The 18,506-nt window shown below is 42.1% G+C and overlaps 1 protein-coding gene across 1 annotated transcript in view; it reads right to left on the bottom strand.

Annotated features, from left to right (window-relative positions):
- The window catches only part of PRMT8 (protein arginine methyltransferase 8), a 68,212-nt gene that overhangs the window by 12,121 nt on the left and 37,585 nt on the right, over nt 1-18,506 (bottom strand). Inside the window, exons 4-7 of the mRNA XM_030214610.1 lie at nt 15,997-16,060; nt 12,803-12,945; nt 11,889-11,976; nt 3,283-3,398 (exon numbers count right to left, since the gene is read on the bottom strand). Coding sequence (XP_030070470.1) covers nt 3,283-3,398; nt 11,889-11,976; nt 12,803-12,945; nt 15,997-16,060 — 411 coding nt within the window. The remainder of the gene's footprint in view (nt 1-3,282; nt 3,399-11,888; nt 11,977-12,802; nt 12,946-15,996; nt 16,061-18,506) is intronic.

Here is an 18,506-nt window from a genome sequence, read left to right as displayed (position 1 = left end):
CCTAAAAAGCACTCTGGCTGGGCGAGTCTTGACTGAGGACTGGATTGGGGACCACTACACTACCCATGCTCAGACTCACAGAAGCAGAAGCCTGCGCGGCCACATTGGTGATCTACAAGGGCCGACTTCTACATGGAATGTTGCTAGTGGAATAGCAACATTCCATGTAGAATCTATAGAAATCAAACAAAATAAAACATGGAAAAGAAAATAAGATGATACCTTTTTTATTGGACATAACTTAATACATTTCTTGATTAGGTTGCAACCTTCGAAAGCTAATCCAGAAATGTATTAACTTATGTCCAATAAAAAAGGTATCATCTTATTTTCTTTTCCATGTTTTATTTTGTTTGATTTCTATTGATAACCTTACAATTTACATGAAATCCTCTTGCAAGGAAGGCCTCCCACATCCATTCGATGTACTTGTAACATCATGAGAGGGTCAGCAGATTAAATCTGCCTGAATTTCACACTGCTGTTCCCTTAGGGTCATGTTAGTGTCATGTCAGTGCCCTCATTTCTGGCTGGAGTTGGGAGAAGCCAGCTAGCCAACAGGAGAGAGGTGCCTGCCTTTTATTCCAGCAGTGTTTCTGAGGTCCATTCAAACTGGAAGGGGCTGATGCTGCCAGATGTTGGGAATGATAACGGAGATCAGGAAAGATACCGTTGAGGGAAAAAGAAGCAGAAACATCTACAAGGACCACTGATGAGGAGGCAAAGGGATGAGGACTGTGGAACGGAAGAAGAAATGCAGGATCAATGGATATTGGAGGAAGACGTGGACAGGTGGGTGCTGGAGAAAAGGAAAAAGAAGCAGGAGGGACATGGGGATAGGGGAGAGCAGGAAGTCAAGTATTTGCAGGAATTCTGGACCTGGGTGGAAGGCCAAGAGAAAAAGACAGATTCTAGGATTGTCTGGGTTTTAGGGACTCAGGGCTTAGATGGGATTGTAAGTGAAGACTTGGGGACAGGGTAGAGTGGGGACAGGGATTAGGTGGGGAGGATGTAGTGAGAACTAAGAAATTAAGCAGGGATAAGAAAAACAACAGAAACTAGGTGATAAGGTGAGGGACACGAGAGGACACTGAGAATGCAGAAAGATGGACAGGAAAGATAGTTTGAAAGACTTGGAGGGGTTGGAAAGCAACGGATAGAGGCAGAGGGTTATGGCGAGGGTGAGAGACAAAGGAAGGGGTAGACCTCTAAAAAAGGTGATATATGGGGCATAAGATGAGGAGTGAAAAACTGGATAGGGTGTAGGACGTAAGAAAGGGACTGGAGTTGGAGAGGAAGGAGCTGGGGCTGTTGAGGGGATGTGGCAGAAGAAGGTAGATGAGGCTGGGAAAGAGATGGAAATGTGGGACTAGTAAGTGGGGAAATATGAGCTGTGAATGAGTCAGGTGAGGGATGCAAGAGTAGGAAATAGAAAATGATGGCAGATAAATACTACATGGTCAGCTGCAGTAACCAGTAAGATATCATTCAGGGTCAATTAACTTTGCCATTTAGTGAAATAATTCCTTAATCATCACTGGAAGAACCTCGCAAGAGACACTGCGAATGCTGGGGGCAGTGGCATAGCCACAGGTGGGCCTGGGTGGGCCAGGGCCCACCCACTTAGGGCTCAGGTCCACCCAACAGTAGCACATATTTAGTGGCAGCTGGTGGGGATCCCAAGCTCTGCCAGCTGAGGGCTTCCCCCTGATGGTAACGAAAACGCTACTCTCCACAATACCGGTACCTGCACATGGTGGAAAGAAGCATTTTCCCACCAGCTGAGATTTTTATTTTTGGTGGTGGTGGTGGGGGTGGGGAAGAACACTTGGTGCCCACCTAGTTCTTGCCTAGGTCCACCCAAAATCTGTTTTCTGGCTACGCCCCTGGCTGGGGGTAGATGCTGTCTTTCCACCTCAGTTCATGTTAGAGACCAGATGGTATCCTGAACTATCAGTGGCATCAGACTAGATGGACCGTGCAGGTCTTTTTCTGCCATCATCTACTATGTTACTATGTTACTATGTATCAGATTTCATATGGAGATGCTTAATTGCATGGCAGAAACCTGGATTAAGAGCCCAGCATAGATGGGAGGAGAAAAAGTCTGATTTCAAGACAATAAGAAGCTGTCAAATACAGATTTTGTGTCCCATGTTTACAAGCATTTGCTATAATTGTTCAATATCAGCCCCTGATGCAGTCATATGGCGAAACATGTCAGGTTTTCACGTGATTCGCTTATGTCAATAAACGTTTAAAACACAGAGCCCTGCTTATGCCTTTGTTGGTTTTTGGGGGTGGGGTGGGGGTGGGGTTGAAGTGCATTCTCTTTTGCCTTGATTTTTTTTTTTTTTTTTTGGAGTGCATCTGTCTCTTTCTTTTCTCTATTCTCTGTGAAATATTTTACTCTGCAGGAATTAAATGCTGGTGTGAGATGTATGCATACATGAACATGAGATATGAGTGATGCTTGGTGCATGCAAACAGTGTGTGAATTCAAGGCATGAGCTGCAAATCAGTTGACAAATGTTTCTTCTCTCTGCAGATAATTTTAATCGGAAAATAATGAATTCACAAAACATTACTACCTAGCACTGAGAGAACCCTTTATCTTTCTCTGGCATTAAGTGCTTGTACTGCAGAACTATGCCAGGGAAAACAGTTACATGAAGTTAAAAAAAAAAAACCCCCATCAATTAGGGTATCAGTCTTCCTGTTTCCAGCTTAATTGCACAAACATAACACCAGTATAATAGCTTAAAAATAGATTTTGTTCAAGAATCCATCAAAAAAGGCCAGTTATCTGGAGGAGGAGAGGTTTACATGTTCAGAGCACTGGACCATGATTCGGGAAGAATCCTCCTCTCTGGTGGGACTTCCTGTGCCCTTGAAACAGAGCTGAAAACAGTTTTCTGATCTCAGTTAAAAGCAACGGCCACATTACATGACCAAACATTTATAAATGAAGAGGCTGTTATTCTGGAATTCTATATTCTTTCAATCTGCTCCTTCAGTATTGGAAGCTCTCGTGGTGATACCACAGTTTACTGAGGCACATGAAGCAGGCATGAGAATGAAAGACCCCGAGAGGTGATGGGAGCCATTGCATGAGAAGCAGGTGAAGACAGTATGTTACTAAATATTTAACAGCTACAAGTTCTGATCTGGCCTTCACTGCGAAACAATAACCATAGGGATGAAATACCACATCACACTTAATGGTCTTATAGTGAGTTGTCAAGCAAACGTAAAGTTCAATATTAGGGAATATTACCAGACCTTTATTAAACACGCATTGGTCACCACTTGCTTTGGGTCTACAATGTCCACCAGGGGCTCCTTCATGGCAACATCCCTAATACAGGTCATGTCAAAGCCGTATACATTCTCCCACCCTGTCAATGCAAACGCAGGGTTAAAGTCTAGGTATCTGCAATTTGAAGAATGTATTCAAGGAAAGGCATTTTTTTTTGAAACATAGATAAAGACCATACGGCCTACCAGTCTGCCCATCTACCCCAGCTACTAAGCTTTGCATTTCTTCCTTTCCCTCAGAGATCCTCTGTACTTATCCCATGCTTTCTTAAGTAGCCAGTAGAACATGGGTTAACCTACTTGCCAATAGTTCATATGACCTGCAGCTCCAATGGCCTCAACTAATTATCCTGAAATGTGAGGAAGTCTGTCAAAACACAACCAAACTGTTGAAATAGTATTATAACAGTAGCAAGGTGTTCCAGGATTTGGGAAGGGGAGAGCCAATCTTTATGCCATACCATTCTTTGAACAAAAAGTGTTTACTGTAGGGAGTACTAAATTACTTAAACAGTTTTCATTAATATCATTCAGTGAGGTCCTTTGTACCTTGGTATCCTCACTGAAGAACTGCAAAGCAGGATCAAAAACTCTTTTCTTATCCCTGACATTTCTTAGAACTCAACTTCCACATCTTTATGGTCATGTGGGAGCCAATCTCTGTTAGTGCTATAAGATCATGGAAAGTCTCTTGAATGCTATGGCATAGTCAAGGTTTGCTGAGCTAACTTGTATGAGACAGGGGGAAGTGGTGTGGCCTAGCAGAACTCAAATTCAGAAGAACCTCAGTCCTGTTTCAGCAACACCACAGATAACACTCGAGAGCAGAGACTCATGGCGCCTTTGCTGGTTTGCATGTGTTTTGCTGAAGTTTCCCTTAGAGGATGTTAACTCTCAAACATGAACAGAGATCTTGCATCATGAACACTGGTTGTCTCTCCTTACTGAGCTATGGAGAGAGGATGTCAGCAAATCTCATGTGTCCATGCTCATGTGGCATCAGAAAGATGCTCCTCTGGGAATACCCAGCCAGTAGATTTCGTCAATTGATGGCCTGAGTAAGAGCACTTTCACCAGCTGATTTGTGGAACAATGCTGCAGCCCAACTGATAGAAGGTTGCAAGTGGTGTGACCACATCATACCCTTCCTCCAGAACTACACTGGCTACCAGTAACGTAGAGGTCTCAAAGGTGAGTAAAGGGCTAACACTCTTTAAGTACTCTGGCTCATTTTGTCTGAGGACTTTGAAAATCAAGCACAGAGTTTTAAATTTAGCCCTCTAAGTTCCTCTCAAGGAACATCACTATCTGTCCCCTCATCAAAAGAAATTGTACGATGTGATACCTGTCAGCGAACCTTCTCAGGAATAGCCCCCACGCTCAGGAATTTACTCCCAGAGGGGATACATCTAACTCAAGACTACCTCTACTTCAGGAAAGTAGGTGAAAGCCTGGCTCTTCTCCCAAGCTTTTAATACATAGGATGACTGACTATACACTCACTCTGTACCTGGATAACTTGTTGCACACCCTGTAACTTAGACCCATTCCTCATATCTTGTTTTAACTGTATAAAGATTTTGCCTTGAATTTAGCCACCCATCTATCCCAACTGACTCTGTACTACCCATCATGTCGCCATTTATATAACTGCACTTGGCCCCTCGGCTAGACAGAAAAGTATTAGCACCGTATCTGTGTCATTTGAATGTTCTATTGTTTGCTTATTAAGGGGCCCTTTTACTAAGCTGCGTGGGCACCTACGCGCGTCCAACGTGCGTGAATTTGGAGTTACCATCCGGCTACCGGGTGGCGCGTGATGAAAATCAGGCGATTATGCATGGTTAACACAAGAGACCTTACCTCTAAGTCAATGGCTGGCGGTAAGCTCTCAGACCCAAAATGGACGCGTGTCAATTTTTATTTTGCCGCACGTCCATTTTCGTCTAAAAATTTTTAAAAAGGCATTTTTTACAGGTGCGCTGAACAATGGATCTGCGTGCGCCCAAAACATGCACATACACGACCCTAGCCCATTTTTCGGTGTACCTTAATAAAACGACCCTTAGGTGTTTCATTGGTATTATGCTGATATCGTATTATATCTATAGTATCATCTGTATTTTACTGATATCTATGGTATTTATGTTTATATTTGGTCATTTTTACTATTGTTATGTTTTACTAAAATTGTAAGTTTTATGTTAAACTGGACCAGCTGTACACCGCCTTGGGTAAATATGTTGATAAAGGCGGTTAATAAATCCCAATAAATAAATAACTAAATAAATATTCAAGCACAAATGTAGATGAGAAAAAAGATTTACGTCTCCACCCCTAACAAACTGTGTAAAAAGAGATAATTCTTCTAGAGTTCTGATAATTTGGTGGCTATTTGGAAGCCAAGTTTCACCAAGGCGCTCTTTTAGTAAGGTGCGCTGAAGAATGGGCTGCGCTAGAGTGTAGGCGCATGTTTTGGCCATGCGCAGATCCATTTTTCAGCGCGCCTGTAAGACCTTTTTTTTCAAAATCTTTGCTGAAAATGGACGCGCGGCAACATAAAAATTGGCGGGCGTCCATTTTGGGTCTGAGACCTTACCGCCAGCCGTTGACTTAGCGGTAAGGTCTCACACGTTAACCGTGACCGCGGTAATCATCTGTGCATTGTAGAATGACGATTACCGCCCTGCTGTGCTCCAGAAAATAAAAATTATTTTCCGGCACGCGTAGCGGACGTGCGTAAAAAATGAAATTACCGCAAGTTCCACGCAGTAGCCCGGCGGTAACTCCAAACTGACGCAAGTTGGACGCACGGAGGCGCTTACACGGCTTAGTAAAAAGGGCCACAAATTTCAGTCTCCACTAACTGAAGCACAGCCAGTCTTCATAAGATCCTCATTTCCAGTGAAATTCTAGGGAAACATGCGTGTTTAATTTACTGCTGAGTCTCTATGCTAACCAATTATAGTACTGCAGGATTTCATTTAATTTCGAGAGTTAGCAGTCATCCTTTCATCCGATAGAATGCAAAAAAAAACCCCAGTCCAGATAAAAATCTGAAATAGTATTACAATTACAGTATTTGGGGGTGTTGCTTACAAAGATGCATTTCTGACGTGCACAAGTGTTTCAGAAAACAGCAACAGAAACCCCCCCCAGATAAAATCTCAGGTTTTAAGGGATGTAGAACAGGCAAATTTGTGCTGAGTTATCATCTCATCTCCTCTGGAAAGATTTGGGCTTTAATGATATGCATTTCACAGCAGGATTTCTCCTTTCTGTGCTGCGAGGACAAAAATGTCCTGGATTTCTACTGGCTGCGCACATGACAATTTTCATCTTAGCAACCGTTAGAAGTAAGTATGATCAAACAGATGTTTACATTTATAATCCAGTTAGATTAAAAAAAACACAATCAACTGTTCCACCCCACAGATGGCCTGGTATCCCATTACTTTCATCTTTTGGTGCTCTCTGTGACTGCCGTATGAATTTCCTTGAATTTCAGATTTTGAGTGGAGGAGTGTGGTAGCCGTGTTAGTCCACTCTTAAGGTTATCAATAGAAATCAAACAAAATAAAACATGGAAAAGAAAATAAGATGATACCTTTTTTATTGGACATAACTTAATACATTTCTTGATTAGCTTTCGAAGGTTGCCCTTCTTCCTCAGATCGGAAATAAGGAAATGTGCTAGCTGACAGTGTATAAATGTTGGTCAACATTTTACAGGACCAGGACACTGTACCAGTGATTTCACAGTGAGAATCCTCAAAGGTAACTTTAAAACCATACAAGAACGTAAGACCTTTGAAGTCAGAATGATTGAATATTTTAACACCCAACAGAAAGGACTTAACAAGGATCTGGGGTTCCTAGCCCATTATAAACCATAAAGCTGTATGTCTCTGTTGATCACCCTCCCCTCACCTATCCACACCCAACCTGTTAGAATATCAATGATATGCTTTGATGTCCCCATGCATACCTCCGACCCACCCCCATCCTCCCACCCTGTCAGACTGTCATAGTAATGCTTGAATGTTTTCACTTATATACACTGTCAGCTAGCACATTTGCTTATTTCCGATCTGAGGAAGAAGGGCAACCTTCGAAAGCTAATCAAGAAATGTATTAAGTTATGTCCAATAAAAAAGGTATCATCTTATTTTCTTTTCCATGTTTTATTTTGTTTGATTTCTATTGATAACCTTAAGAGTGGACTAACACGGCTACCACACCTCTCTACATGTAGAACCCCAAAGAATAGCAAGATTCCGGAATGCTAAAGAGTGACAAGATTCCACAGCAGAATCTCAAAGAGTAGCAACGTTCCATGTAGAACCCGATCTGACGAAGAAGGGCAACCTTCGAAAGCTAATCAAGAAATGTATTAAGTTATGTCCAATAAAAAAGGTATCATCTTATTTTCTTTTCCATGTTTTATTTTGTTTGATTTCTATTGATAACCTTAAGATTTTGAGTGAAAACGCAGCTCCCATCAGAGCACATGGAAAAGTAACTGCTCAGATCTGGGACATATTGACAAGTAATTAGAAAGCAATGTTTCTAACTGCCTATGATTTCTTAATGAGGCATAGAAGGGGAATATGTATAATCTCACGTATGTTTGAATTTTATTTTGTCACAGATGTATGTTTATTTTAATATACTGAGATTTATTGGTTTCCATGAACTATCACTGACTATTAAGCAATGCGCCACTGAAGCCCTGATGGAATATTTATAATGGAATAGGCTTTCTTGATTGGTTAGTATAATGGGGGACACGACAAATTTCTACTGTGAAGATCCGTGTAGGAGGCAGATGCCAGAAGTTATCCAGGTACCACCGGCCCTGGAGAAAGCAGGACCGTGACTGCAGTCCTAACTTTTCAGATAGTTGTCCAGGTAGTGGTAGTGGAAAACTTCCAGCTTTGCCCCTGGAACACCCCGGATCCACTGCCCGGAGAGTGCCGAGACAGTGAGACATGATTTTCAGAGGAATTACCCAGATGATATGACTGAAAATTCCAGACTAGGCCAGTCGCTGCTACTATCTTTGAAAATTAGGCCTTTTAAATTGTTGAAAGCAATTGCATTTTCTGTAGGATTTTGAAGTCCTTTTATTCTGTGGTGGGGAAGGTAGGATTTTTTCTTTTGGTTGATGCTCAGCCTTAGAACCAAAAGCAAGCCAGACTCATCAAGGCAAATGCTCAGTTTAGCTTATGGAAAAATCATTGTGCTCTGTGCATTCTACATATTTTTAATGAAAGGTTTATTGTAGCCACAAATTAGTCACGTGGATAAATAGAGACCTCTCTTTTTTTTTTTTAACCTCTTCCTCATCACTGAGATTTCCCTCCCCAGTGTAATCCACCAGGATGCACTGTGGTGATGAACCTGTGGCCCTCTGGGTGCTGCTGGAATGAGGATACGTAAAAAGGAAGCCTCCCAAAAATCAATGGGGAACTTCTACCAAGGGCATGCTAAACATTTGAGTCACCCGTATATTCCTATGGGTGTCTCTAGCATTTAGTACATACATAAGTGCATAAGTATTGCCATACTGGGAAAGACCAAAGGTCCATCGAGCCCAGCATCCTGTTTCCAACAGTGGCCAATCCAGGTCACAAATACCCGGCAAGATCCCAAAAATGTACAAAACATTTTATACTGCTTATCCCAGAAATAGTGGGTTTTCCCCAAGTCCATTTAATAATGGTCTATGGACTTTTCCTCCAAACCTTTTTTAAACTCCGCTAAGGTAACCACCTTTACCACATTCTCAGGCAACGAATTCTAGAGTTTAATTACACGTTGAGTGAAGAAACATTTTCTCCGATTCGTTTTAAATTTTCTACATTGTAGCTTCATCGCATGCCCCCTAGTCCTAGTATTTTTGGAAAGCATGAACAGACGCTTCACATCTACCCGTTCAACTCCACTCATTATTTTATAGACCTCTATCATATCTCCCCTCAGCCATCTTTTCTCCAAGCTGAAGAGCCTTAGCCGCTTTAGCCTTTCCTCATAGGGAAGTCGTCCCGTCCCCTTTATCATTTTCGTCACCCTTCTCTGTACCTTTTCTAATTCCACTGTTAGCATGCCCTAAAAATGCTAGTGCGCCTTAGTAAAAGGACCCCAATATTTGTTAAAGAAAACCAGGAACTATTTGGGTACAGAAGATACTGGAATTGGGTAATTAATATTTACAGGCACAGGCTCTCGGGACGACTAAGGCCTTTTCCCCAGTAGCTGCAGTTTCCAGCGGCTTTTATTTGCTGCTCAGCACTGATATTCTCTTAATAAAGAGCCTATAATAATCCCAAAAGCACATGTCTTCAAACAATCATTAGCGTTATGCATTTTATATTATCTTTACCTAATTACTTTGTTCTATCTTAATAAGTGCTGCTGGTGTTCTCCACACTTTACACCATCCCTTATCAGCGTCAGTGTAGTGCCGATGTAGTCTCATAGCTGTGAACATGTTAAAAACGAGACCAGCTGCAGCGGAAGGCATCATTCAGGGTCAATTAACTTCCTGTTTGCATCTTTGGCATTTAGTGAAATAATTCCTTAAATCATCACAGAAAGAACATTGCAAATGCTGGGGGTAGACGCTGCCTTTCCACCTCAGTTTCATGTTAGAGACCAGACGGTATCCTGAACTATCAGTGAATGAGATCTTCCCCCCCCCCCCCCCCCCGTGACATCAGATTTCATATGGAAATGCTTAATTGCAAGGCAGAAACCTGGATTAAGGACCCAGCGTGGATGGGAGGAGAAAAGGTTTGAATTCAAGCCCATTAACCTACAGGCTGTATAAATATAGTGCAGGCCTGAGGCCTACTACCCGGCTTGGGACCTGCTGGAAGAGCTTTGCCCAGCCTAAGGGTTGCTGGGAAATACAGGCCAAGAATTAATTGAAATCAAAAGAGCTTTTAATAAAAGGTTTCTGGCTGGCATAATTTGTCGAGTTGAAACAGAAATAGCTCAGAACCTAGTGTACCAGGTGCATGAAGAAAGCGGTCAAAGGCAGTTGTCCATCTGCTGGAAAAAGGTGGGGGATTATTTTTCCAAGGGTAAAAATATTCTGCGGTTAGTGTTAAAAAAAACTGCCATCCGGCCATCTGTGCAAAAGTAGATTTTTTAGAACTCCATAGAACCTCATGTAAATCAACAGTATAAATATGGCTGACAGCCTCCCTATAGGGGGACAGTCTGAGACAAGAGGTTGACCCGCATCACCCTGTCAAAGATCTCCCTGTAAGAATATTTGCCCATATTCTTATAATCAACGTTTCATATGTAACCTGCCTTTGGTGAGTAATAAATCCTATAATTGAGCCTGTCTCTAATTCTCTTTTATTTATAGAGAATTTCCAATAATGTCTGAAATTTGGTATAAGAATGACAAAGGTCAAACAGAACACATTGACTCCTGGTGGTCTTTTTGAGTCTGGGGCGAGACAATTCAAGGCAGATTTGGGTTATAATTTAGGGGTCTTTTAATGAACTTTGGTAAACCCTAGTGCCAGGGGCGTAGCTACATGGGGCCACGGGGGCATGGGCCCCCACAGATTATGCCCTGGCCCCCTCTACATTTGACCCCGCCATCGCTGCCCACCCCACCGGCGTCTTCGTTGTGGGATCATCTGTTTCTGACGCCTTACGTCCTGCACCATGCATGTAGCCCCGTGCAGGACGTAAGGCATCAGAAACAGATGATCCCACAACGAAGGCGCTGGAGTCGAACGACGCTGAAGAAGACTCTTCGGCTGGCGGGGATTGGAGACCCCCGCCAGCAAACAAGGTACCTGATGTGGTGGCAGGGTGGGGGGGGTTTGCGGTTGTGGTGGGGGGGTCCAAAGCAGCGGGGGGAGGTGGCTAAACAATGCCCCCTCACCTCGGGCTTTGGACCCCCCTTCCGCCGAGGTCTGGCTACGCCCCTGCCTAGCGCACACTTACCGTAGATTAAAAGAGTTTACCACGGGATGCATTCAGGCGTCCTGCAGTAAGCTGCAAACTGGCATGCGCTACCCACATGTTAATTGTTTTTAGCGGCGACATTAGCGCATGGCCATTAATTGAAAAATTAGTTAAATGGCCTTTAGTGTGCGGGAAAAACCCAGGTAAGGGTGTACGAAGGCCACTTTTCTACCACAGCTTAGTAAAAGGATCCCTCAGTCACACAAGTAAGAAAATTGCGTTTGTGAAAATTGTTGAGACTAAAATCAGATGTGCTTAGGGAACATGGAGGAATATTTCTATTTCTACTCAAAGCCCCCAGGGCCGTTAAGAGACTCTGGAGTCAAGTCATGTTAGTAAAGATACTTTTCAAAATTACACTGTCTTCCTTCATCTGATTTCTTCATGAAAATTGCAAAAAAAAAAAAAAAAAAAAAAAGACATTTTATGCCATACTGAGGGAATTCTTTTTCATTTTGATACACCCAGTTTATGATTTATAATAAATCTATCACAATATGGAGCAGTCTTGCACCTGGCAGTACAGCACAGTAGACCGAAACACTATAGAAAGGCAGAATTGAAAAGCTACTTACAATGAATTTTGAAGTCCTTGTACTGTCTGTCTTCAATCGCCACCACGTAGAGAGCTGCACGGTCCGGGAACATCAGCCCTCCGGGTTTCTGTTGATGAATTGTGGGGAAATGGATCTTGTAATCTATTCACCTGACAAAGACATCACATTTTGAACGGCACATATGAAGAACAGACAAGCACTCCCTGCAAGCTTCCACTGCTTTATGTCCCACTGTCACATTGGCTTCAATATCCCTTCACCTCCTGGGACCCAGGGCACATAGTGAGATAAAAATGTCTTCCTCAGTTCCTGAAGCTGTCACTCACAGCCATTGTTCTGTGCCAGCGGCTCCCTTCCTCCCTTCTCAATCTCCCGTCCCTCTTATGGTGCTTTTCAGCAGTTTAACTTCACAATAAGCCCCATTTTTACCAGTGTTGGAGAAAATAACTTGGATTTCTTGGAGGCTACATTTCTAGCCCAACTTTTTGCAGAACCAGAACTGGGGGAGGCTCTGGAACCGGAATCAGATTCACTGAGTCACCATGGCCTACCTCATTTTCCCCCCTTACACTGTGGCATGTCTCATTCCCCTTCCTCTCATCAAGGCATACGTTCAGGCTTCAACAAGGAAAACTATGCCAGACTTTCAAAGGGATAGCATGGAATTTACTTGAAAGAAGAATATTTTAGTGTATCTTCCCTACATTACTGCTGAGATAGGGACTGTAATCTATTTTTGAGATAGGCTTTTCTTTAAACAAATGTCCTTGTTGAACACATCCTTGGTCATAGTCATCACTATTCCATTGTGCTGCATCAAGAGCTTCAAAAACAATGGGCCAAATTTGAGTGGCTAACGGCAAAATTCTGTTCTAGAATAGACGGCAGATAGTTGACTCTCTGACACGTGGAAAGATCTAGAAAGTACCTACCAGCCATTTGTCTCGAGCGAAGATAACCGTGTTAAGCATGGATTCGTAGAAGAGACAGTAACCCATCCATTCACTGATAATTATGTCCACTTTATCCACAGGCAGCTCTACCTCCTCCACTTTGCCCTTAAATATTGTGATGACTAAAACAAAGAAAATCCAGATGAAATGCATGTGAGATAAACGAATGTCATTTCACATCATAACATTTCTTATTGCAAGAACTGGATTTTGCTTTATTTAGCAAGACAAAATATATCCAAAGATTATATTATACATGATCCTTCCGGACCACATCAGTCAAGGTAAAATCTGGGCTGCAGTGAATGTTTAGCAACACACAAGCATGAAGGAAAGGGGATCAGGTGAGAAAGGCCAGTGGGATAATAAGGAAGAACCAGTAAATAGTGTTAAATAGACAAATGGGGCAATTCTATAAGCTGGTACCTAGAGGTACAAGCCACTTAGATGTGTCAAAGGCGCCATTGATTGACAGGTGTCTATGTGCACTAGGCATTATTCTATAAGATAGGACCTAGGTACTTATGGGGATGGGACGACTTCCTTATGAAGAAAGACTAAGGAGGCTAGGGCTTTTCAGTTTGGAGAAGAGACGGCTGAGGGGAAACATGATAGAGGCATATAAAATAATGAGTGGAGTGGAACAGGTGGATTTGAAGCGTCTGTTCCAAAAATACTGGGACTAGGGGGCATGCAATGAAACTACAGTGGAGTAAATTTAAAACAAATTGGAGAAAATATTTCTTCACCCAACGCATAATTAAACTCTGGAATTCGTTGCTGGAGAACGTGGTGAAGGCGGTTAACTTGGCAGAGTTTAAAAAGGGGTTAGACGGTTTCCTAAAGGACAAGTCCATAAACCACTACTAAATGGACTTGGGAAAAATCCACAATTCCAGGAATAACATGTATAGAATGTTTGTACGTTTGGGAAGCTTGCCAGGTGCCCTTGGCCTGGACTGACCGCTGTCATGGACAGGCTGCTGGGCTCGATGGACCCTTGGTCTTTCCCCAGTGTGGCATTACTTATGTACCTATGTACTTAGGTGCCATAGTGCTAACTGCAAGGGTGGCAAACATGTAGGAGAAAGCTTAACCCCCAATTGTCTCAGGTACAACCTTTGATTGTGAGCCCTCCTGGGACAGAGAAATATCCAGTGTACCTGAATGTAACTCACCTTGAGCTACTACTGAAAAAGGTGTGAGCAAAATCTAAATAAATTATTAGAGATTCTGTTGCTACTATCTGAGATTTTACATGGAATGTTGCTACTATTTGAGATTCTATATGGAATGTTGCTATAGTGGAGGAGTGGCCTAGTGGTTAGAACACCGGTCTTACAATCCTGAGGTGACCAGTTCAAATCCCACTGCTCCTCCTTGTGATCTTGGGCAAGTCACTTAACCCTCCATTGCCTCAGGTACAAACTTAGATTGTGAGCCCTCCTGGGACAGAGAAATATCCAGAGTACCTGAATGTAACTCACCTTGAGCCACTACTGAAAGAGGTGTGAGCAAAATCTAAATAAATTATGCACTTCATTTGGTGCACTTTGGCGTGGAGTAAGAGGGCTCATCTGGACATGGATATATGCTAGAATTCTATAACAGAGATGCCATTCTTGAATTGGTGCTAGGTATATGGCATTAGGGCACCTAAACTAAGTTGCCCATTTATAGAATTGCCCTGAAAACCCTTAAATAAGCATGAACATACAATAATATAAGCAATCCAAATTAAAAGAGAATTAAAACTGATTCAGTTTCAGCACAAACTGCAGATAAATAATATTAATTGATTGAATCCCAGCATTGTAGCACCAAATTACATTGCAGATCACAAATTGTTTGGATTGTGAAGGGTATCGTTCCTGTTTGGATTCCCTGGATTATCCAGCTCGTTATTCTCAAACAGGCCACATTCAAGGTAATTTATCCTCCTAGATCATTCAGCCCTTGGTCTTTCTACTCAACCTGCCAACAAGGGTATCGGTGAGTGACACTGACCAGTATATGCTGGGAGCTGAACAAAGACCACCAACTCTTTATTATATAATTATTATTTCCCACTGATAGCTCTAGGGCAGCACTTACCAGTCTTTCTGTGGCCATGACTCCATTCGCATAACCACAGAAAGCATGTGACCTCCCCCCATCAGAGGCAAGGGCCACTGACATCTCTATAGAAGGCTTTCCAAGGCCACAACACCAACCTCCTAATTCTATAAAAGATGCTAAAATTTGCATGTGAAAATTTGGGTGCCCCCCCCCAGTTTGCATGTATAATTTAATTGAATAGAGGTAATTAATGCCAATAACTGGCTTGTTAACAAGCAATTATTGATGCTAAATAGATTTAATTGGAATTAATGTGCGTAAATTTAGGTGTAGAATCCATGCCTACATTTTACATGTGAGTTGAAAAAGGGGGTGTGGAAATGGGAGGGTGATGGATGGATTGGGGGCATTCCTAACATTTATATGCATTGCTATAGAATGAGGCGTCTAATTTAGGCGTGCAAGTTAGCGGCAATTCCCGGGCATAAGCACTATTCCATAAACCCCACCTTAAGTGCGGTTTATGGAATAAGCCTTTTATTGGCGCTGATTTTTTTTATTGTCATATATAGAATTCACCCCCAAATGTAGATTGTAGCCCTGCTCTAGGGGGACAACATTACACTATCAAATGAAATTGAATTTGAAATGAAAACAGGTGAGAGTCAGAATCCCAATCTATCCAACCATCCTGTCTTCCAGTGGAAAGGAACTCCTGAGGAAAACCAGGACAATGCTGGAAGACTGTCCAATGCCTCCAGAATAGCATCCACACTGGAAAGAGGAAACAAGGACAATTTGTAAAGGATGGCGTAATAATAGAACACTGAAAAAAATGTGAGCTTGTCTACATGTGGTCACTTTACTTCCTTAAGATCCCTCTCTTTGATGCGCTTCTGCTCACCAATGCTTAACTTTCCCTGCACACTGCATGCACCACTGATCGCAGGTACTGCATTGCAATATCCCTGTAGCACACAGCAAAACCCCTGAGGGGAAAGAAGCTTTAGACATATCATTCACGAGGAAAATTACACCGCAAAAGAGTCCTTTAGAAAGATTAAGACCAGTCACTTTATATTTTCCTTCTGGAAATTATATTAGATGTGCCTTACTGTTATTCAAATGGTTAGCCTTGATAATTTTCTCTGAATAGTCTGAAATACTGGAGCATTCGATCTAGAGGAGAGAAGGTAAGAGAAAAAGGATTTATCAAATGTCACTTCACAAAATCTCTGAAACACAAGAGACCTTGCGCTGTGAACAAGCAGCAGGATTTAATAACAGCTTCAAAGATTTTCCACTACAGAGGAACGATGCTAAATAATACAGAAACCGGCAAAATATATTTTATATATCAGCCTAGCATATAATCAAACAAAATTGACTCATGACTCTTTAGAAGATACTTGAAACTTAGATATTGTAACACTTGACCTTGTAGAGTTATTCCAAAAAAAACAATGGAAGAGGATGTGTGAAGAAGGTATGCCTTGGGCGAATCTCTTGATAAAAGCGGTTAATAAATCCCAGTAAATAAAAATTATCAAGCTGGGTACAGTCACCTGAATCAGAAAATAGTGGGAAAGGAGCTATCAAGATAACAAGCTTGGGGGATCTTTTACTAAGTTGAAGTAGCATTTTTAACTCCTCAGCTGGCGTCTCGTCTCGATGTTTACCACCAAATGATTTCTACTGTGAGCTAAGGAAACTACTGGGGCTTAGTAAAAGACCCCCTGGGTGAGGTGACCACAGTAGCTGGCAGCAGCTCAGGTCTGAGGTAGGGGGTGGTGTACCACATGCCAGCTTTATGGTGGTAACAATCCTAACATCTTACTGGGCAGAGTAACTGATACCAGACACTGCCACGGACTATTTTCCCCATAGTAAATGGCAGCAGGTGAATTGGCCCAGATAGTTGGAATAGTTAAAGACTGGAAAACAGTTAGAGAGAGGTGGGAGAAAGATTTGGAAATCGATCTCTCTACTTGGGATATAAAAAGGCAGGTGAAGGGAATTGCCAATTTAGTTAGTGGGGCTCAATATCGGAAATGTGCTTTTCGAGTACTTCACAGGGCCTACTTCACACAAGTACAATTAGCAAAATTTGGGGGGGGGGGGGCACAAAATTCACTATGCTCGCGATGTAAAAGAGCTGAAAACACATATTATCATGCATTTTGGAGTTGTCAAACTATTCAGGGCTTTTGGTCCAAGGTAGCTGAATACCTGTCACAGCTGCTGTCTTGTGATATATCAGGAACCCCCTCACAGATGCTATTAGATATCTATGGGTCGTTCAGAGGAAATACCCCAGAGGAGACATTGCTCTTTCGTAAGGGATGTTTGTTAGCAAAGAAATGTATACTTAAATACTGGACCTCAGAAGCAGTGCCAGAATTTTGGCATTGGCGGAATCTGGTGCACCAGCTGCTGATGTGGGAGGCAAGAGAAGCCAGAGGATCCCCGAAACAAAAAACTCAGTTTTTGAAGATCTGGGGGAAATATATAGATACCTTATCAGCGAAGGGAAGGAGCTTTGTACTGAATGTGCTGTAACCATTATACTGGAGCTAAGGGTTAAGATACTTCCTTTAGGATGATTGTGAGTTTTCCATGAGAAGGGAGAGGGAGGGCGAGATTAGGAGGGTATGGGGAGGGGGGTGGTTGGGTGTGGAGGGATTTGGGAGGGGGGGTTGGATAAAGGATCTAACAAAGTAAGTTGAAAGTAGAAGGTTCAAACTGGTTGTTGTTTGAATATGATGGGACTTAAGGATTGGCTGTATTGATTACATTATATACTATTGATAAAAGTGTATACCGTTTTTCATAAAACTGATGAAACATAAGTTTGTTGGGTAGGGGGGGTATTGTATTGGGAAACAAAATTAACAATTTGTACAAGATTATGGTTGTATTATTTTATTGATGTTTAATAAAAATTGTTTAAACATAAAAGTATCTCCGTAGGTCAATAGTGACATTTACACGTTTAAATGTGACTTTAGAAACACACAGTGTTTGGAATGGTTATTTGCGTGTGATTGCTGAAAAATTAGCTCTTAAACGGTCAATAAAATTATTGGTGGGATAAACATTGCCCTGCCTGGTTTCATCCTGGGTTACTCTTTTAAAAAGACTAGCATGTCAATTAGAGAGGAAATGGGGGGAACACGTACCCCTGGATTCTCTAAATGGTGCCTACATTTGGGCGCCTAAAATTGCGCATAATCCTGGGATTCGTGCGTAAAGAAATTAGCTAATGAGCTGATAACAATCAGTAATTGCCCATTAAACAATCGATTCTTGACGTTAATTGGCTCTAATTTCGATTTGCAGGTGGGTCTGGAATGGAACGGGTCGATGTGGAGCGTCTGTTTACGCTTTCCAAAAATACTAGGACAAGGGGCATTTGATGGAGCTGCAGTGTGGTAAATTTAAAACAAATCTGAGGAAATGTTTCTTCACTCAATGCATAGGGTATGGGAATTCGCTGCTGGAAAAGGTGCTTAAAGCGGTTAACTTAGCAGATTTCAAAAAAGGGTTGGATGGCTTCCTGGAGGAAAAAGCCATAGAATGTTATTGAATGGATGAAAAAATAATACAGTATTTCTAGGATGGGTGG

The sequence above is a fragment of the Microcaecilia unicolor genome, chromosome 9 (genome assembly GCF_901765095.1).
Source record: "Microcaecilia unicolor chromosome 9, aMicUni1.1, whole genome shotgun sequence".
NCBI classification, from domain to species: Eukaryota; Metazoa; Chordata; class Amphibia; order Gymnophiona; family Siphonopidae; genus Microcaecilia; species Microcaecilia unicolor.
This window is presented reverse-complemented; position numbering and strand designations above follow the sequence as displayed.